This window comes from Heteronotia binoei, chromosome 7 (genome assembly GCF_032191835.1).
Source record: "Heteronotia binoei isolate CCM8104 ecotype False Entrance Well chromosome 7, APGP_CSIRO_Hbin_v1, whole genome shotgun sequence".
NCBI classification, from domain to species: Eukaryota; Metazoa; Chordata; class Lepidosauria; order Squamata; family Gekkonidae; genus Heteronotia; species Heteronotia binoei.
The window spans coordinates 73,656,572-73,678,532 of record NC_083229.1 but is presented as its reverse complement, the minus strand read 5'-3'; the positions used below and the strand labels follow the sequence as shown (position 1 = coordinate 73,678,532).

The following is a 21,961-nucleotide window of genomic DNA, read 5'->3' as shown; positions in this document are numbered from 1 at the left end:
AGAGTATGTGACTAGTGGCTACATTAGACACAAATAGAGCTTCAGGAAATACTCAAAGTGTACAAAGGTTATAGATTGAAACAGAGAGCACTGAGTGAAAGGCTGTGCCAAGCCATCTGATTTGTTAGCTTCAGCTGAGCAGAGAAAGACATGGAAGCTGTATGCTGAGGAGAGCGTCTGACTTGACTGCTGAGTTTGATTTCAGCCTTACCTGAGAACAGTTTTATACAAATTAAGAAGAAAGAATAAATGAAGAAATTGGATTTATACCCTGTCCTTCATTCAGAGTCTCAGAGTGGCTTACAGTTTCCTTTCCCTTTCTCTCTCCACAACAGATATCCTGTGAGCAATGCTCCCTCTAAACTGTGGAGTCTTGTGAGCAAAAATTGTACTTTCTGAGCTACTAGCATTAAAGTTGTGAACAAGTGATTTGACTACTGCATGAATCTGTTTGTTCTGAGGGCACCCTTCGTGAGCTAAGACAAATATGTGTGAGCTGGAAGCTAAAAAACTGAGAGCCAGAGGGAACACTGCCTGTGAGGTAGGTGGGGCTGAGAGAGCTCTCAGATAACTGCTCTTGAGAGAAGAGCTCTGCTGTGAACTTGTGGCTGACCCAAGGTCACACCAGCATGTGGGGGAGTGAGGAAGCAAACCCAGTTGTCCCAAGTTAGACTCCATGCACTTAACCACTACACCAAACTGCACACCTAACCACTACCAGGCCTAGCGCTAGGGGTTCCTGCACCCCAGGTCGAACCCCACTCCTCTGTCCCCCCCCCCCGGTGGTATATTCGTCACCAGGGCTCTTTTTCTAGCAGGAGCTGCTCTGCATATCAGGCCATGCCCCCCTGATGTAGACACTCCTCCTGGAGCTTACACTAGGCCCTGTACTAAGAGCCCTCTAAGCTCTTGGAGGATTGGCTACATCAGGGGAGCATGGCCTAATATGCAGAGCAGCTCCTGCTAGAAAAAGAGCCCTCTTCGTCACTCCCGAGGCCTCGGCGAAGTCTGGAAAGCAGCGGGTGCACTCAGAGCCTGGCTCTGAGCGAGCTCGCTGCCATGCCCCTCAACTTCACCAAGGCCTCCCGAGCCTCAGGAGGCCTTGGCAAAGTCCAGAAGACCACAGACATGCTCTGAGCCAGACTCTGAGCGTGCTTGCTGCCACGCCCCCGGCTTTGCTGAGGCCTTCCGAGCCTCAGGAAGCCTTGGCAAAGTCAGGACGGCAGCATGCATGGGATGTGAGGAGAGGGGACACCTCGTGGTGCCCCTAGGCCAGGTGGCGCCCTAGACCGCCGACTTGGCCTACTCCCACGCATTAGCCCTGACCACTACACAACTGACAGAGAACTGGGGGAAAGTTGTGAAGAAATTTGGGGAAGTTAGGTGAAGACTTGCATTTGGGCAAAGTAAAGGAGATAGATCTCCTAGAGAGAGAACAATTTCCCTATCCAGTCAAACAGGGAGTTCGTTCTGAAGAATGGAGAAATCCCTGGTCTAGTGTATTTAAAAACCAGCCTTCTGCAAACCAAGAGAGTCAGAGAATACTCAAAAAAAATGTGTGTAGTGTTTGGGAAAACACTGGAACAAAAGCCTCTCAACATAAAGATTTAAGTAACTGTTAATAGCTTTAAAAACTCTCAGAGGAGGCTGAAGTTGGTTCCTTATTTGCAGGTCCTTATTCATTCCTTATTCGTTACTTATTTGTGAATTCAACCAAAAACACTGAAAAGAGTTTGAAAGCTCTGAACCCCAAAATACGGTCTGGAACACCTTATATCATACACCCCCTTGTTCAGGGGACTCTACCCTTCAAGAAGACACAGGCTGCTTCATGGTCCAAAGAGCGGTTCTCATGCCAGCTGCTCCAAAGCAAGCTGCCCCTGGGACACTCAAAGAAGCAGAAACTGGCACCAGGCTGTACCCCAAAACAATGTTTGGGCCACCCTAAGTGACACATTCCCATGCTCAGAACACTGTCCCCTGTCATATGCAGTGCTGCCTGGTCCAAACAATGGTTCCGGTGCCACAAGCTTCCATTTGGAGTGCCACCTAGAAGCCTGTATTCCAAAGGATATTTGAATAAGGAACTATTCTGCTTGCCCTCTGCACCCCAAAATACAGCATGGACCACCATATGCCATACACCCCCACATGCAGGGGACTCTGCCCTTAGAGAAGACATGCGCTGCCTCATAGTCCAAAGAGCAGTTCTCATGCCAGCTGCTCCAGAGGAAGGTGCCCCCAGGACACTCAAAGAGGCAGACACTGGGGCCTGAACCATTGTTTGGACCAGGCAGCACTGCATGTCTTCTTGCAGGGGACAGTGTCCTGTGCATGGGGATGTGTCACTTGGGGTGGTCCAAATATTGTTTTGGGGTACAGCCTGGTGCCAGTGTCTGCCTGTTTGAGTGTCCTGGGGGCAGCTTGCTTTGGAGCAGCTGGCACAAGAACCACTCTTTGGACCCTGAAGCAGCACATGTCTTCTCAAAGGGCAGAGTCCCTTGAACAAGGGGGTGTATGATATATGGGGTTCCAGACCTTATTTTAGGGTTCAGAGCTTTCAAACTCTCTTCGGTGTTTTTGGTTGAATTCACGAATAGGTAACGAATAAGAAATGAATAAGGAACTATGAATAAAGAACCAACTTCTGCCTCCTCAGTCTGAAATACAAGATCTAAAGTATGTGCATGTACTGATTTTACCTCAGTGTTATCTAGATTGAGTTTCTTCTGAAATTTCAATCCCTGATTTCACCTGATCTTTCCCCTCTTTGTTAAATAAAACATTTTGTTATTTTTGAATTTCAGAACACCTCAAGTGCCATTTAAGTTGTTTAAATTAAAGTGGGTTCCTGATCCTTCCTTCAGGTTCCTGGGCTGAGCTGACTACCAAAATATTGTACTGTGACAGGGTGGGACAGCCAGAGTTCTTCAGCAAAGAAGAAAACACATTACTAGGGCAGTTCAGACAGTAAAGGGGAAATCTTGCCTCTGAGGGTGGGTAGAGAAAGGGGGGCATCATAATAACATTTCCCTATTTTGTTCTAGTGTTTTTAGACAAAGCAAGAAAATAGCCTACTTTTAAATAAATATGGCGGAAGAACTGCAAACTCAAGGGTTTTTTAAATTGTTATTTACATATTCTAAATCAGTGGTTCTACTTCTACATTTCCTATAGATTTCATGACTACTATTTATTGTACTTTTCAAATCCACTTACAATGTAACTCCATGCTGTTTCCCCACTCCTCAACCTAAAATGCAAAAATCATGTAACACTTAACAAGTTTGTATTTAATTTTTCATGTTAATATGTAACATTAATAAGCAATAAGCTGATTGCATAGCCAATGTAGATTATGTGAAGGAAATCTCAAATTTGCCTGAGATGCTCCTCTTCCACCTTCAAGGCCCCACAACCCTCCTGAGAGTTGTAACTCACTTTTGGGTTCCAACCCACTGTTGAGGGACAGGCATGAACCATGAAAATGGGTTGTTGTCCTGGTTTGTGGGGGTCTTATGAACCATGAACCTTCACAAGCCTCCCTGTTTACCAAACCAGTTCATTTCATGAGGTTTGTGAGATCTTCCCTCCATTCTGCTGGGGGCAGTTCCCTGAAGTGGGGGGAGATCTTACAAAAGCCATTTAAAGAGAACATTCCATTTAAATGGCTTTTATTTATTTATTTCATTCGATTTATATCCCGCCCTACCCCACCGAAGCGGGCTCAGAGCGGCTTACAACATAAAACTCTAACAATAAATCAGCTTAAAATACATTAATGGTTAATACAATAAAATACATAAAAACACATTTGCAAACTGTGCCACACAAGAGTGAAGTCCAAGCTGCAAGTTCACCCAGAGGTGGGTGAATTCACCACCTGGACTTCACTTGGACACAATTGTACAAACCTCTGTGAAAAATTGGAGGTTTATTGGTAGTTCATTGTGGGCATGATTGCACAACCAACTGCTCAAGAACCACAAACCAGGCAATGTTCATTATGAAATTAGATTCATGACAAGGCTCGTTCCCAAGTTGAGAACCACTGTTCTAAATAATCATAACCTGTTTACAAAGCTTACCATATTTGAAGTTTCAGTGTTGTATCATTTAATAAAATTGTTTTTACTCTGAAATCAATGCCTAAAAGAAAAAAAGAAAAAACTATTTTATTGAAATTTTAAAAAATGGAAACCAATCAAAGATATAATTGTCAAAAAAGTATACAAAAATTCATATAATCTGTATTTTTCTTTGAACCTTGCCAAGAAAAGTATACAGGAAAATGGCATGTTCATAGAACAGGAATTCCAATACCTCTGTTATGCTATTAAAGCTTTTTCTAACTCCTTCACAGAAAATCCAACACAGAAAATCAAAAACCAAAAGCCCTACATCCATTAAATCTTGTAGGGTTATGGCCAATCAAGATAACACAAACTAATAACAGAGCTAGATCCACTAGGATTTTTTTGGCTTAGGGGAGGGACTAATTTTAACCAAGTTTCCCCTCTCACTGCAGACCTCCAACTCCCCCTGCATCCTGTCCCCAGGGCGTCATCTGCCCCCCATCAGATTAGCATTTGGGAGTATTTTGGATCACAGTGGGAGGTTAGAAAGTCACTTCCATCATCTGAAATATTTCCATGGAATTCAAGCCCAGGTAGGGGAAGGGTGGCTGGGTATAGGAGGGAGTAAAGAGCAAAAGACTTGCTTAATTTCCAGTTCTGCACTAAGTACCATATAGACAGGGGACAGCATGATCAGACATGACAGCTTTTTGGACTAGAATTTAATTGATAAAATGAACATTACATGAAGTATCGTTTGTGCCAAACATATTGCTATGCCTATGCAAAGTGATCTATAACTTTCTTTTAGGAAAACATTCCTTCTTGTTATACAGAATTATCTACACAATGTGACATTTATACAGGTTTGTACAGTAGCCAGAACATCATTCATGAGGGGCCTCATATGTAATAGGGTACAGGAAGGTCATTCTCAAACACTGAGCTGGAAATACTTAAAAATAATAACTCAGTTGGGGATTTCCAATCCTACAGGAAAACATTTTCCATTTGACATAAATTTTAATAATGAATTGACATGAGCATTTTTATTTATAAAATGAGAACTAAAGAGTGCTGAATCAGGTGAAAATTTAATCTAAATTAAAATAAGGCATATTGACTTCTTAAATCAACTGTACATTTATTGACCTAAAAGGTCAATGAATGTTAGTGAAAAAGAGAAGTCAATAAGTATTGCATGCATGATTTGTTCATAGCTTTATATAAAATTTCAAACAAATTTCAGAAATAGACAAGGCTGTAAGAAAAAAATGAGAAATGTAGTGTCAAATGCCAACTACACTGCAGATAAATATTAAGCCACAGCATTATAGCACAATATATGGTCATCGTAAGTAAGCTACCATTGATTACTAACCAGATAAATGTTATTTGATTGTAGTATGTTTGTTTGTATTTTCATTTTGGCTTATTCTATAATTATAAATAAAGTACACAGCAATCCAAAACCAACTGTAAGAAACATTTTCAGACTTAAGAACATAACAGAAGCCATGTTGGATCAGGCCAATGGCCCACACAGTGGTCAAAAACCCTGGTACCATCAGGAAGTCCATTAATGGGGCCAGGACACTAGAAGCCCTTCCACTGTTGCCTCCCCCCAGCACCAAGAATACAGAGCATCACTTGCCCCAGACAATGAGTCCCATCTATACCCTGTAGCTAATAGCCACTGATGGACCTCTGCTCCATATGTTTATCCAATCCCCTCTTAAAGCCCTCTATGCATGTAGCTGCCACTACCTCCTGTGGCAGGGGATTCCATGTGTTAATCACCCTTTGGGTGAAGAAGTACTTTCTTTTATCCATTCTAACCTGACTGCTCAGCAACTTCATTGAGTGTCCACGAGTTCTTGTATTGGGAGAAAGATAGGAAAGTACTTCTTTCTCTACCTTCTCTATCCCATGCATAATCTTGTAAATCTCTATCATGTCACCCCTCAGTCAACATTTCTCCAAGCTAAAGAGCCCTAAGTGCTTTAACCTTTCTTCATAGGGAAAGCATTCCAACCCTTTAATCATTCTAGTTGCCTTTTCTAGACTTTTTCCAATGCTGTAATATCTTTTTTGAGGCTGGTGACCAGAATTGTACACAGTACTCCAAAAGAGGCCTAATAATAATAATAATAATAACAATAATAATAATAATAAGACTTTTTACAAATGCAAGTAGTACCCAGCTTAGGCAGGAGCCTGATCATTTTAAGGCGTCCACGACAGACTGTGCCATTGGTTGCCACTATTCCTTCAGTGCTGCTAAGGCCCATTCATCTCTTCAACAGCTACACTATGAACAATTTTCATCTTCAACTTCTTAGGGCAGAAAGGAGTGATGCCACAACAAATGGACAAAATCAGCTTTCCTCTGCAAAGAAGGGCTGGTATGAATTCCATAACGTAGGCAATGATAGAATTTACTGCTCCACTCTTTTTCCTTGTAAACAAACAAGCCAGCCTTGTGAGGCAGGCAGGCAGATAGGTAGATAGGCTACAGTAACAGGTAGAAATGGCTGGGGGGTGCCTCCCAGGTGTGAATGTGAGAGAGACTTCTCCCATGCCATCACTACAGTCAAAAGAAAGACTGGTATCTGAGCAAGTGACATCACTTTGAAGTGGAGATCTAGGATGTGCATGTCAGTGAGAGAATGTTTTTGCCACAGGTCTCTATGTTCATTCATAAATTCACATGTACTTACATAATTGTATACTATTTGAAAGAGAAGAAAATGAACAAAGAGATTCCCAAGTATCTGTGCCTTAAATACATTTATTTTAGAAAGGAACAGTGTCAAAGATTGCTTGTGCAACATCTCCTCCACTCATGCTTCTCTGGATCCAGTCAATGTTGGAGGGACTACCACGGTGGGAACCTGCACGGCCTGAGCTGCGGAATCTGCATTGGCTGCCGGTTGTCTACCGTGTTCGCTATAAGGTGCTGGTTATCACCTTTAAAGCCCTATATGGCCGAGGACCTGCCTACCTAAAGGACCGCCTCTCCCCATATGTACCCCGGAGAGCACTGAGGTCTGGTTCCCAGAACTTACTAACAATCCCTGGGCCAAGAGAAGCTAAGTTGAGGGCTACTAGGGAGCAGGCCTTCTCGGTGATAGCCCCTCGTTGGTGGAACGACCTTCCAGAGATGGTGCGAGCCCTGCGGGACCTGAACCAATTCCGCAGGGCTTGCAAAACATTTCTTTTTCAGTTGGCATTCGAGACAGAACCTGATTAACTAACGAGCTGACACTTAGCCATCTTATGTACATCAGGATTACAACATTTTAGCACCTATTTTATATGTTTTATCTATTTTAAATAACTTATTTGTAACTGATATTTAAACTGTTATGTTGTTTTATGTGAATCATGGGACTCCCATGTCTGTTATGCTGTTTATGTGAATCATGGGACTCCCATGTCTGTTAGCCGCCCTGAGCCCGCCTGGCGGGGAGGGCGGGATATAAAAATAAAATATTATTATTATTATTATTATTATTATTATTATTATTATTATTATTATTATTATTATTATTATTATTATTATTATTATTATTATTATGTTTTTATTATCTACAACCAGGGGGTGGTTGTAGAAAAAGCCCAGCAGGAACTCATTTGCATATTAGGACACACACCCTTGATACCACTATTATTTCACAAATGGCTTTTTGTAGAAACAGCCCAGGAGGAAACTCATTTGCATATTAGGCCACACACCCCTGACACCAAGCCAGCCAGAACTGCGTTCCTGCTTTTGTTGTTCTGTCTACAACAAAAATTCAAAATATAAATGTATTGACCCTGGAGGTCCCTTCCAACTCTATGATTCTATGTGTGTTCTTTGGTGCCTATTTCTATTAATCCAAGATTTAAGTTTCATCTCCAAAGCATTTTGAAATTTATATTTTGTATACAATATCTGACTTGTAGCATTGCTGTGAATTTTACGAAGAGGAAATATGTCAAGAAAATGTTTTAAAACTTATTTGGCAAGGAATTTCCATGTTCACTTGGACATGCAAATCTTTTCCCCCCATAAACTTTCCCCCTGGCATTCAACGAGGTGCCATTGTTTAAACAAAACCAGTTATTCTTTATAGTCTGCTATTCTCAATGTGATGAGTCTGCCTTATGATCCGTATAAGTTTAATTAGAAAACTATAGCTGCTTATAATTCACAAAAACTGCATAATTGAAGAGGAAGAAGGGCAACCATCCCTGAGAGTTTAAGTGCTGAATAAAGTGCTTTCAATGAAAATTTACTGTGAATGCATTTTTATTTTTAAGAAAAGCAAATCTTGAACAGCTAAATGCTGCTATCCACAGCTGCAATACTCCAAAATATTGCTAACAAACTAGCAATGCACAACTAAAATTTGTGGTTGTGAGCAGGATTTGATATTTACTGACTACAGGAGACAAAGGTTCCAGAGCACTGAGAAATGAAATTTTAGCATATTAACCTTGTTGCTATATAGACCTTTCCCCCTAGGTAAAAGAGACAGGACTCCCTCCACTCTTCCCTCTTGGTAAAAGTGATTTGGAAGAAGGAAAAAGATTTGTGCACTCTATGGAGGAACAAGCCTGTTCTAGACTGCAGGCCTGGTTCCACCCTGCCCACTCCAAGGTTCTCCCAACACCTGGAGAGGCTTTTCTTTATCTCTCAGGTAGTCCGCTGCTATCACCTGACCTTTGCAGTGATTCCCCATTGGGTGGGTCACAGCTCCCAGCTTCCCTTCCAAGATCCAACACCTTGCTTCTGTGTCTCCTGCTGCCCAGGTCTGGTCACCATGAGAACTGGTGTACCCTTGTGTACCCCTGGAGGAATAGCCACTTGCAAACTGCTGGCCTATTCTCCCTGGCACTCCTTTTAAAATAGCATGTCCAAATCAGTGGAGTCTCTGTGGTACAGAGAACAACTACCAGAATCAAGTTATAAAAGAAACTGGTAAAACACAAATCCTCTGTCCCTCTCGATATATGCCCTATCAGACATTAAAATATAGGATAGACTCCTACAGCTTACAAATCTCTACAGAGGTGCCTTTACCTTGAAGCTCTCTCCAGCTCTTCAGGTGAGCACATGGTCAAATGGCTGTCTCATTTAAGATTCCTGTCTGCTCTGAAGGACGCAGCACACACAAAAAGCTCCCCCTTGTTGCAAGGAGTTTTATTCTCTCCTTTTCCCCTCCCACTGTCCAGGTCAGGCCCGGTCAGAGACGCTTTTCTGGAAGTCTCCAGAAATTTTCTTAATAGAAATTATTCCTGGAGCCTTTTTAATCTAAAATCCTCCAATTCTCTGTTCCCTGCTCGGAGAAGAGGGAGAGCTAGGGTTGCCAGCCTCCAGGTGGGACCTGGAGATCTCTCTATTTTACAACTGATTTCCAGTGGGCAGAGATCAGCTCCTCTGGAAAAAATAGCTGCTTTGAAGGGTGGACTCTATGGCATTGTACCATGCTGAGGCCATTTCCCCTCCCCAAACCCCGCCCTTTTGCAGATCCACTGCCAAAGTCTCCAGGTATTTTCCAACACAAAGAGCTTGATTCACACATTCTCTCTCCTGCTAGATCTATTAGCATTTGTATGAAGAGAAGCTGGAAAGCAATTAGACTGACTTTCCCCCTTTCAGCCTGTTCTCAGTGCAGAGGGGAAAATACATTTAAAACAGAGTGAAGGTTTTGCTCATTTCAAACATCCACAGGAAAAAATGCATTTCTTCACACACCCTATGGAGATTTACAGTGCATTCTTCACACATACTATTAAATCCTCTGAAGCTTAAGGGATTGGAAGGATATAACTCTGCACTGATAATGTGCCTTCTCCCCAGTCTACACTGTTTGGTGGTGGGTGTCAGCACTTGCTAAACATTTATGCTACATTCACAATGGATGTACAATTGCAACATACCCTTTTTGTCTGCCATACAAGCAAACAAAGTTTACAAACCAGACAAAGAACGCCTATTCTATCTTTAATAGTTCCTATCTACAGATTAAGCAAAAATTGAGATAACCCCAGTCATACAATTTGACACTCGACTGCTCTCGTGGGACAAGTAGCACTTGCCTTGTGGGCAAACAGCTGCAAATCAAATGCAATTCCCTGCCCTTCCTTCCTGCTGCCTACCCATTTCTGTCCAAAACTGGCAGCCACATAAGGTTTCCGTGGTGAGGAAAACTTCAGAAGCAGGCTATCAGGAGTTGTGACACACTCTCACCTGCTAGGAGAATGCAAACACAACAGCCATATATCTTTGTTACAGTTTCCCAGTAAAGGAAACAAAGCTAGGATCCCTGCCAATCTCACTATGACTGAAAGCAGAATGATAAGCCACCACTTACATTATTAGGACATTCAAAGCAGAGTTACACCCTTCTAAATCCATTAAAGTCAATAATTTAGAAGGGTGTAACTCTGTTTAGGATTGCTTGGTATACCTCTGTATCATAAATAGAATGACACAGGACAAACCAGCACTAGGACTGACACCATGCCGATGCTGGCATATCAATCATATCAACAGTTATGTCAGTCTGGAATGCAGATTCTGCCACTTGGTTGTACATTGTAGCTGACCTACAACACATGCACATGATGCAGATTGTTTTTACACTGGCTATACAGCGATGCACAACTGAGCTGCAGATTTTCACCTGCACACACCCAGCCTTAGCTACGCTTTAGCTAGAAAACAATTTGCTGAAGAGGATTTTAAAACCTGACACATAATAGAGCTTTTAAACAGCAATATGCTCAGTCCAAAGCAGGCACAAAGCTGCTGTATCTAAAACCTTAAAGAATTAACCCTGGGTGATATGGCCAATATGATCACTTTAGAATATGAAACATTCTGATTAGTATCTGCTTGAACAGAAAAATACTTGCTAAGGTATAACTATTCATCAGATGAAAATGCTCTTATTTGTGTCCTTTCATTTCAAACCAAAAGAAAGTCGGTTCCCACTGAATTTGAGTGGGCGCTTGTGCTTGCTTGCTCCTCCTTCTCTTGGAATGAAGCATGAGGAGTAGGGGAGCCTATATGGTTGCGACTAATGGCTGGGGACCAATGCGAGGCAGGCATGCCAGCTTGTTTTGGCAGTGGTCATTGCCTTTCCCTCCGTCTAGCATTTTGGAGCTCTCCACCCTTCCCTCCCTTCCTCTTTTGTGGCTGTGTAGGATTAGCTACCCACCTTTGGGACTGAGCAGGAATTTTTTTGGACCCCTCCAAACCTGGCCAATCAGAAGGGTATCTTTTTCACCTGTTCTGCATGGTTATGTGAGGGTTAAATAAGCCTGGTTTTCTTCTGGTTAGGCCCTAACTAGAATGGCAGAATTGCGTGAATTAAAGGGTATATGTTTTGGCAAACAACTTGAGATATTACAGTAAGGGAGGCCCTTCAACTGGGCACCTAGTGGCTACACAGTCTGAGTGGCCCAGGGTGCAACCTCTTTGGGATGGGGAGCATATGCCATGCCCTAAGGCAGGGTTTTCCAAACTTTTCTTTCCTGTGGTCCAGTTATTTTTACACTTCTCCTTCATGGCTCACTAAAATTTGGGGGTCAAGCAAAGAGACTTTAGGGGTGGAGCCGGAAGATAGGAATTATGTCATTTCCTGTGGTGTCAAGGGCCAAGTGATGTCACTTCCAGGGCACACTGAACCAAAACTCCACCTTTTCCTGTGATGTCACTTCCAGGGCACTCCACAAAACCTGCCTCTTCCTCTGAAATAACTTCATTTTCAGAAAAATCTCTCTGAAACTTATGCTGAGCCAAAATAGGGGTGGAAAGTGGGCGGTCCTCTCTTTCCACTCCCACACCTGCATGCACCTATCTGTTTGTGTGTTCTTCTCCAGCTTGCAAGCACTCCTAATGCCTTTGTTCAATTGCCTGCACAACCTACGCACCCCTTCCTCAACAGCACTGGCCAGTGTATGCAGTTGGGAGTGCTGTTGCCATTGCCATCAGGAATGATAGCATTGTGTAACACCCACACTGGACCCTGGCAGCTGCTCTACCTCAAAATATGCTGAAACATTTAGTAGGCCCTTCCTTCAGCTGCTAGTACTGGATCCTTAACTCAAGCTATAACCAAACTTGCTTGGTATCAAGAAAATCTTTCAACAGCTGTTTTTCATACTTTTCTTTGGCTGAAACACTGGGAAATTGCTATGAAAGGTAGCAGAGAATTGTACTGAAATTAATGAATTAATTTCCAGTTATATGACATTCATACAAGCTTTTCTGTAGTTATCCCAAAAAGGATACCTATGAGGGGTCTGCAGCTTTTTACTGGCCGTGTTTCCCATGCCTTTAAAAGCAACTTGTTTTGCAGATATTTAGCCAGTGAACTTCTTTAATCCATTTTTAATATCTACAGTAGGAGTTTAATTTTGGTGTCAGAAACTGTTAAAAGCAGGACCAGTAAAATGGTGCCAAGTTCATAGTGCCATCATTTCCAGTTCTGTTGAGATATACTGCAGTAACCTCCAATAATCTCTTTCTGCCCCACACCTCTCACTCTCATTCACTCACACAGAAATCTCATAGAAAGGCCAGCTGGCTACAACTGGGGGTGCCAACTTTTCATTGGCAGAGCTCCTATGTCTGCAACAACAGCATGATGAACAGAAAAGTTTCTTCCAGTAAAAATGGAAGGAAAGAAAGAAAGGAAAAGAAAGACATGGAAGGAGAGGAAAGGAAGACATGGAAAGAAAGAACATGAGGAGCTATGTTGGATCCGGCCAGTGGACTATCCAGTCCAAAATTCTCTGATACAATGCCCCAAAAGCATCAGAATGTCCACCAGTGCGGCCAGGGCACTAGAAGTCCTCCCACTGTTGCATTCCCCCCTCCCAGCACCAAGAATACAGAGCATCACTTGCAGGGAAAGAAAGAAAGAAAGAAAGAAAGAAAGAAAGAAAGAAAGAAAGAAAGAAAGAAAGAAAGAAAGAAAGAAAGAAAGAAAGAAAGAAAGAAAGAAAGAAAGAAAGAAAGAAAGAAGGGGGGGAGGGAGGGAAAAAAAAGCCTTTCTCACCATCAGATGACCCCAGCCAGCAACAATTCTGCGCAGGGGTCGTTTGGTTAAAAAAAAAAGAAAAAAGCTACTGGAATGCCCACTCCCTACCTGTCCCGGTGGGAAAAAAAACACACACCCTTCTTGCTGTCCAGGCCTCACGGGGAAATCTCTCCAAAAGAGCATACTGCAAGGCACATGAAAGCTCATACCTTGAAGAACACTTCATGGGTCTAAAGTGCCAGTGAACTCTAGCTTTTCTATTAAACAATGGAAGGGGGGGAGAAGGAAGAAGAGGCAGCCTAGCTCCTCTCTGCACAACACAGAGATGGGGGAAGGAAGCCTAACAGAGCTCAGGCTTTGCAGCCTGTGTCAGTCTTCAAAGCTAGCTTTTTTCTGCACAACAGAGAGACGGGGGAAGGAAGGAAGCCAAATGGAGCGCAGGCTTTGCAGCCTGTGTCAGTCTTCAAGGCTAGCTTTTCTCTGCACAACAGAGAGACGGGGAAGGAAGGAAGCGGAGTAGAGGTCATGCGTTGCTGGGGGTGGAACTAGCTTTGCTCGGGGTGGGGCTAGCTTTGGCTTTTCTTGTGACCTGGTAGTGAGGCTTCCGTGGCCCGGTACTGGGTCACAACCCTGCAAATGGGAAATACTGCCCTAAGGCTTGCAAAAGAAGAAACTGCCAAGCATGAATCACAACAGTTAACAAAATGCAAAACTCTATTATTGTGAAAATATCTAGCCAATGGCGAACAGCCAAATAATAACTTAACAGAGCAAAGTAAGCTCACAGGCACCAAAAGTAAGAAGATGAAAACTGATAAATTAAGTACACCATTTCCCCAGAAAGAAAAAAACATGTCCATCAGTATTTACTAACATCAGACACAGAGCTTATAGTGCTTGGTAGAATAACAGGTTCTCATCATACTGAAATCGGATTCTGTCACAGCAGCCACATGAATTTATTTTATCAATTATCCTGTGCTTTTGGTGCCTGTGAGCCTACTTTGCTCTGTTAAGTTATTATTTGGCTGTTAGAAGGTAGCAAGTAGGACAATGGGCTGCTGCAGCATTGTACAGGCACACAGTTGCATGGGTGATAACATCACATACTTCATTTTACAAAAATTATCTTCTGATTGGTCCTTAGTTGTGGATTTAAAAAATGCACTTCACCATCATGAGACTCATTGGCAAGTAACACCTTTTGCATTGCTGTCAATGATACACCATGTAGAATAACAAGCGTGATTCATATTATTTGTTTTTGCTGCTTTTCTCCCTCTTGCTCGGTCTACTTGTGCAAACAGAGTATCAAGTGAGCCAGGAATTCATGGATTTCAGCCACAGGAACTGTCATGCTCCCTGAAGCTGCAAATTTTTCTCATGAGATCATGGAAGTTGCTGTGCTTAAGATTTGTGACCTGCTTACATGCTACATTGCCCCTATAAGCAGACACAAAGTAATGTGTAAATTTGCTCTAAGACCTGGCCTAATATACAGCAGAATGTTGAGACAGCTGAATGGACTGAATAGCTTTTCAGATTGCAGATGGAAGATGTCATTTTTGATATTCCTCTTTAAAAAAAAAAAATCTCAACAAGTAAAAAGTAGCCCATTGAGGTAAATGTTCTACCTCAATCCACTTCAGCAGCATGTCTGATGCTACAAAAAGTCCCTGCTTACTTGCAGCAGACATGAACTTGGCCTTTAACAACATGCTTAAACATTCACTCACTCTCCCCTCCCCCCCACATGGAGCACAACAGAATGGCTTCCTGGTTCTGGACACCCTGAATCTAGGGTTGCCTGGTTCAAGTCAGGAAATATCTGGGGACTTTGGGAGTGGGGCCAGATGACTTTGTGGGTGAAGCCAGGAGCAAGGTTGTGATTGAACTTCAAAGGGAGTTCTGGCCATCACATTTATAGGGACCATGCTTCTTTCCAATGCCTTCCCTTCATTAGAAATAATGCAGGATGGGAGCACCTTCTTTTGGGGCTCATAGAATTGGACTTCCTGGTCCAATCTTTTTGAAACTTTGTTTTTTAGGTTTTTTTGATGAGAGGCACCAGATGCTATGCAGCCCCCCTCCCCTGCAGAGCCCCAGATACCCACAGATCAATTCTCTATTATACTCTATGGCAGGGTTTTCCAAATGTTTCCCTCCCATGGCCCGGTTATTTTTACACTTCTCTTTCGTGGCCCACTAAAATTTGGGGGCGGAGCTGGGAGACTTTGGGGGTGGAGCCAGGAGACAGGAAATGATGTACAAACATGCTTAAAACTCTTGCAATATTTTGTTTAGGAAAGGTAGGAGAATAGTGGGATTTTGCAATGCAATTTTAAAAATAAAACATAGAGAAAAAGCACAAGGATCACACAGCAGAAAACTAAAAATAGGAAGGAAGGAAGGAAGGAAGGAAGGAAGGAAGGAAGGAAGGAAGGAAGGAAGGAAGGAAGGAAGGAAGGAAGGAAGGAAGGAAGGAAGGAAGGAAGGAAGGAGAGGGGGGGAAGAATGACACACACACACAGAGAAAGACAGCCAGAAAGAAGGAAGGAAGGAGAGAAAGACAGCCAGAAAGACAGACAAATAATGGCCCATCTAGTCCAACACTCTGTATCACACAGTGGCCAAAATAAACACACACACACACACACACACAGTGGCTAATAGCCACTGATGGACCTCTGCTCCATATTTTTATCCAATCCTCTCTTGAAGCTGGCTATGCTTGTAGCCGCTGCCACCTCCTGTGGCAGTGAATTCCACATGTTTAATCACCCTTTGGGTGAAGAAGTACTTCCTTTTATCTGTTCTAACCTGACTGCTCAGCAATTTCATTGAATGTCCACAAGTTCTTGTATTGTGAGAAAGGGAGAAAAGGACTTCTTTCACTACTTTCTCCATTGAATGTGTACTTGGTAAAGTACTTCTCTATGTGTTTTGTGATACACACCAGTCAAAATTTACCATATTAATGCCAGTGTGCCCTTTACCAAGTCCTTTCAGAAAAATGCCACTGACATAATTAATTTAGTTTTATCTTTAAAGCTGGAACTTTAAGTCATGCTGCAATGTGGAAACTTCCAAAATTTGCCATATTCTAGATTTCCACAACATGGCTTATTACAAAAAGCTTTACTTTACAGTTCTGGAAATAAGTCTTTTGTTGAAAATTGGGTTGAAGACATTTTAGACCCATCCAGGCCTCATATTCAGTGGGAGATCACAGGAGCAGAGCTCTTGAACCTTTCTGAGAGTTCCACCTCCTTGTCCATTGAATAGTATTGCAGCTGCATAACAATCCCTGGATTAGCTCCACCACCTATTTTTCTACAAAACGACCCCTGAACCCATCAATTAGTAAATGAATCACATCTTACATGAGGAATAAATTAAAGAAATTCAATGTGATTTCAGCAGCCTTTTAAAGAATTGTTTCATAATTGATCATTGATCTTCTCACCTATGAATAAAAAACCCTAATTTTTTACTCAAACCTCATTGTCTTTCCTAAAACTGATACTATTTGAGGAATGTTGATTGTGTAGAGCAGGATTTCCCAAACTTTTTCCCCCCGTGGCCTGGTTATTTTTACTCTCTTTTTTTGGGGGGGGGGGGGGATGGAAGGAAGCAAAACAGGGCTCAGGCTTTGCAGCCTGTGTCAGTCTTCAAGCCTAGCTTTTCTCTGCACAACACAGAGATGTTGGGGTATGGAAGGAAGGAAAGCGGAGCTCAGGCTCTACAGCCTATGTCAGTCTTCAAGCCTAGCTTTTATCCGCACAACACAGAGACATTGGAGGATGGAAGGAAGGAAAACAGAGCTCAGGCTTTGCAGCCTGTGTCAGTCTTCAAGCCTAGCTTTTATCTGCATAACACAGAGACGGGGGAAGGAAGGAAGGAAGGAAAGCAGAGCTCAGACTTTGCAGTCTGTGTCAGTCTTCAAGCCTAGCTTTTCTCTGCACAACAGAGAGCTTTTCTTTGCTGGGGGCGGGGCTAGCTTTGGCTTTTCTTGTGATCCGGTATTGAGGCTTCCGTGGCCTCGTACCGGGTCATGACCCTGCAAATGGGAAACACTGGTGTAGAGGAATCAGGGAGGCCTTCGTAAAATGCTCTATTTTCTAAATCTCTGACTCTAGTGTGTATGTGTTGAAGTCAAGATCTTGGCTGATGAGTAAGGGGCACAGATTGAATACAAGTTTAAAAAGTGTCCATGTGAATCAACTCTCTTGGTTGATATATTTTAAAACCTTTATTTCACTGTATTGTACAACACTGATTGGAACAGGATTGTCTGAATAGTTTGCCATGAACACGTGGCAGTTTTGAATTGTTGCTGGCAATCTTCCAAAAGAAGACTTTTGCAGAATTGTCTTGCTGAGTTGCAAGCAGTATTCTACTTTGGGTCCTCTAAGCAGCTGAGACATTCAATGGCTCTTCTGGGCCTCCTCCTGGTAGCACACTACTTTCCCAAGCCCTCTCAACTCCCAGGAGTTCTTTGCTTTTCTCTTGGTATGTACTACCATTTAGTATCGCCAACTAAGAGGGACAGCATTCCTAGCACGCTGTCCACATTGCTATTTAAAGGCTCTGCCTAGTGCCTACATCTCCTACTCACTCCAGTTAGCTATCACAGAGATGGTTTTCTGCACTTGTGCACTCCAAAGAGCTAGCAGTCTGTTGACCAACCACCTCCCTTCCCTTGACCTTTATGATAGCATGTTTAAGTAGGGCTTAATGATGATGATGATATTGGATGTATATCCAGTCCTATACCCTGAATCTCAGAGCGGTCACAATTTCCTTTACCTCACCCCCACACTACCTGTGAGGTAGGTGGGGCTAAGAGAGCTCTTGCAGCAGCTGCCCTTTCAAGGACAATTCCTGTGAGAGCTATGGCTGACCCAAGGCCATTCCAGCAGTTGCAAGTGGAGGAGTGGGGAATCAAACCAGGTTCTCCTAGATAAGAGTCCGCGCACTTAACCACTACATCAAACTGGCTCTCAGGTTAATGAGGTTACAGAGAACAAAAAACCAACATTCAAAGTGATTACAAATTTATTTTTTAAAATGTCCACACACATATTCTGCACAGTAACAAATTGAGCAAGAATACAAGGTAAAGGTGCATACAGTCCTCTGTCCCTCCTCTATACATATCCTGGCTGTTATTATTCTAGAATAAGCTATTTACTCTTAAAGCTACACTGTTTTTTCAGTCTTCCACTTCCCTGTGTCTTTTTCCAGGCCATATGCCCCTTTGTTAGCTCTGCATGGTAATGTGGCCATCAAGATGGGGCCCTGGTATAAGAACTCCTCCTTGGAAGTTATCCGTAGATGGAATCAGCCAAAATGGACCCCATTCCTTTCATGTCCCTTTTAATCCCCTCTGTTTGGCCACACACACACTCTGGGTCTGTTCTGTTCCTTTATTCCCAGGAAGAGATACACTCTAGCATTTGAAATCCCGACATCACTGTACTCCTCCTTGATATCACATTCTTGCCAGGGTGTGAGATGGTCCTTTGGTTGCTGGCTAGAAACATCTGCATAAACAAACAAGTACTGGGTGCTGGTGAGAACCTCCAACAAGATGGAGGAAGCTTGACAGCAACTCAACTCTCTCCTGTTTTCTGTCCTTTTAGCAACAGAGAAACTGCACAGTATGAAGGGGTTGTAGCCTCCAAACACCCAACAGTGTGATGTAACTAACAGCACAGAGGGGGTTTCTCCACATGGGCCAAACAGTAGCTAGCATGTCATATTTAATCTGTATTTGTGGCATAGACCATGCAGTTATCCAGGTAAAGAACATACTTTCTGGCTAGGCTCAGAGTAGCTCTGCAATCCAATTCTTCACCTGCTGCATCCATTCTTCACCTGTCACATATGCATGCAGAACTGAATTGTTCTCAGTCTTTAAAGTGGACATTTGTTTTATTCAGGAGGTAGCAAAGTCAATTTGCTTCACTGCAAATAAAGAGCAATCTTGTGTCACCTTAAAGACTGACAACTTTTTATTACAGCATACAGATTTGTAGTTTAAAGATCACTTCATCAGTTTGCCATGGATATGGAAAGAAATACAAGGGAACAATTGCTGGACTTGACCAAAAAGATCATAGAAAGTATTGTGGCATACATAGTCCGAACAAACCTAGCCTCTCAGGGAAGCATGCCAAGGAGGGAATCTAGAGACCCAGAATAGAACAGCCTTGAAGATCAGTATGAGGAACACATAATGGTAACCATTATATGGCCTTGTGTAGTTTAGAAGCTGTCTAACCCACTATCAATAGATACAATTTGCTGAGGTCAGAAGCAGAAGCATCTGAGAACTGAAAGAATGTCTAGCTTCCCAGAAATAATATGATTCAAGCACGAGAATACTGGTCGAGGGCCAGAAGATATTCATGTGCATGAGAAACTTGTAATAACTATCTTTAAATAGTGTTAAGATTAAAAATAGCAAGAAGAAAACATTCTTTATATATTCTAAAAAGATATTTTAAGTATAGGTTGTATGGTGTTTGAAGCTATACGATAATGAATTAGCCAAGAATGTGCACCCTAATCAAAAGGGCAGTTAGCTATTGATAGGAGATTATTTTTGTTGTTGTTCAGTCACACAGTTGAGTCTGATTCTTTGTGACCCCATGGACAAAGTCACGCCAGGCCCTCCTCTCTTCCACCATCCTCTGAAGTCTGCTCAAATTCGTGTTTGTTACATCAGTAACACTGTCCAGCCATCTCATCTTTTGCCGTCCCCTTCTTTTGCCTTCTGTCTTTCCTAGCATCAGGATCTTCTCCAGGGAGTGCTCCCTTCTCATTTGGTGGCAAAAGTATTTGAGCTTCATCTTCAGCATCTGACCTTCCAGTGAACAGTCTGGGTTGATTTCCCTTAGGACTGACTGATTTGATCTTCTTGCAGTCCAAGGGACTCTCAAGATTCTTCTCCAGCACCACAACTCAAAAACATCTGTTCTTCTGCGCTCGGCCTTCCTTATGGCCCAGCTCTCACAGCCATACATTACTACCGGGAATACCATCGCTTTGACTATACGGACTTTTGTTGGCAGGGTGATGTCTCTACTTTTTATTATACTACCCAGGTTCACCATAGCTGTCCTCCCAAGGAGCAAAAGTCTTTTAATTTCATGGCTACAGTCACCATCTGCAGTGATCTTGGATCCCAGAAATGTGAAGTCTGTCACTACTTCCATGTCTTCCCCTTCTATTTGCCAAGGTGTGATGGGGCCAGATGCCATGATCTTAGTTTTTTTTTTGATGTTGCATTTCAAGCCTACTTTTGTGCTCTCCTCTTTCACCCTCAACAAGAGGTTCTTTAGGTCCTCTTCACTTTCTGCCATTAGAGTGATGTCATCTGCATATCTGAAGTTGTTGATGTTTTTCCCGGCAATCTTAATTCCGGCTTGTGCTTCGTCCAGGCCAGCATTCCGCATTATGTACTCTGCACATAAATTAAATAAGCAGGGTGACAATATACATCCTTGTCGAACTCCTTTTCCTATTCTAAACCAATCATTTGTTCCATATCCCATTCTGACAGTTTCTTCTTGACCCTTATACAGGTTTCTCAGGAGACATGTGAAGTGGTCTAGGTACTCCCATCTCTTTAAGGACTTGTCACAGTTTGTTGTGATCCATGCAATCAAAGGCTTTAGCATAGTCAATGAAGCAGAAATAGACGTTTTTCTAATACTCCCATGCTTTCCTCATAATCCAGCGAATGTTGACAATTTGATCTCTAGTTCCTCTACCTCTCCGAAACCCAGTTTGAACTTCTGGTAGTTCCTGATCTACATACTGCTGAAGCCTAGCTTGTAGGATCTTTAATATGACCTTGCTGGCATGTGAAATGAGTGCAATGGTGCAATAGTTTGAGCATTCCTTGGCATTACCCTTCTTTGGGATTGGAATATAAACTCATCTTTTCCAATCCTGTGGCCACTGTTGCGTTTTCCAGATTTGTTCACAAAATGTGTGCATCACTTTAACAGCATCATCTTTTAGGACTTTGAATAGCTCAACTGAGATGCCATCATCTCCACTCGCTTTGTTGTTAGTAATGCTTTTTAAAGCCCATTTGACTTCACACTCCAGGATGTCTGGCTCAAGGACATCGATTTCACTGTCATGGTTGTCTGGGACATTGAGATCCTTCTTGTATAACACTTCTGTGTATTCTTGCCACCTCTTCCTGATCTCTGCTGCTTCTGTTAGGTTCCTACCATTTTTATCCTTTATCATGGCCATCTTTGCATGAAATGTTCCCTTGATTTCTTCAATTTTCTTGTAGAGATCTCTTGTCCTTCCCATTCTATTATTTTCTTCTATTGCTTTGCATTGTTCCTTCAGGAAGTCCTCCTTATCTCTCCTTGCTGTTCTCTGGAAATCTGCATTCAGTTGGGTGAATTTTTCCTTTTCACCTTTGCCTTTCACTTTCCTTCTTTCCTCAGCTATTTGTAAAGCCTCGTCAGACAGCCACTTTGATTTCTTGCATTTCTTTTTCTTTGGAATGGTGCTGATTGCTGCCTTCTGTACAATGTCATGAACCTCTGTCCATAGTTCTTCAGGCACTCTATCAACTCTAGTTCCTTAAACCTATTCTTCACCTCCACTGTATATTCATAAAAGATGTGCGATGAGTAGTTCATGATCTGAGCCGCAGTCAGCTCCAGGTCTTGTTTTTGCTGACTGTAAGGAGCTTCTCCATCTTTGACTGCAGAGTATATAATCAATCTGATTTCTGTGTTGCCCATCAGGTGATGTCCACGTGTAGAGTCGCCTTTTAGGTTGTTGGAAGAGGATGTTCGCTATGAC

The 21,961-nt window shown here is 42.6% G+C and overlaps 1 protein-coding gene across 1 annotated transcript in view; it reads right to left on the bottom strand.

The window, feature by feature from the left end:
- LOC132574738 (ras-related protein Rab-10-like) overlaps positions 1 to 21,961 on the bottom strand; it is an 80,471-nt gene that overhangs the window by 45,562 nt on the left and 12,948 nt on the right. Inside the window, exon 2 of the mRNA XM_060242973.1 lies at positions 4,089 to 4,149. Coding sequence (XP_060098956.1) covers positions 4,089 to 4,149 — 61 coding nt within the window. The remainder of the gene's footprint in view (positions 1 to 4,088; positions 4,150 to 21,961) is intronic.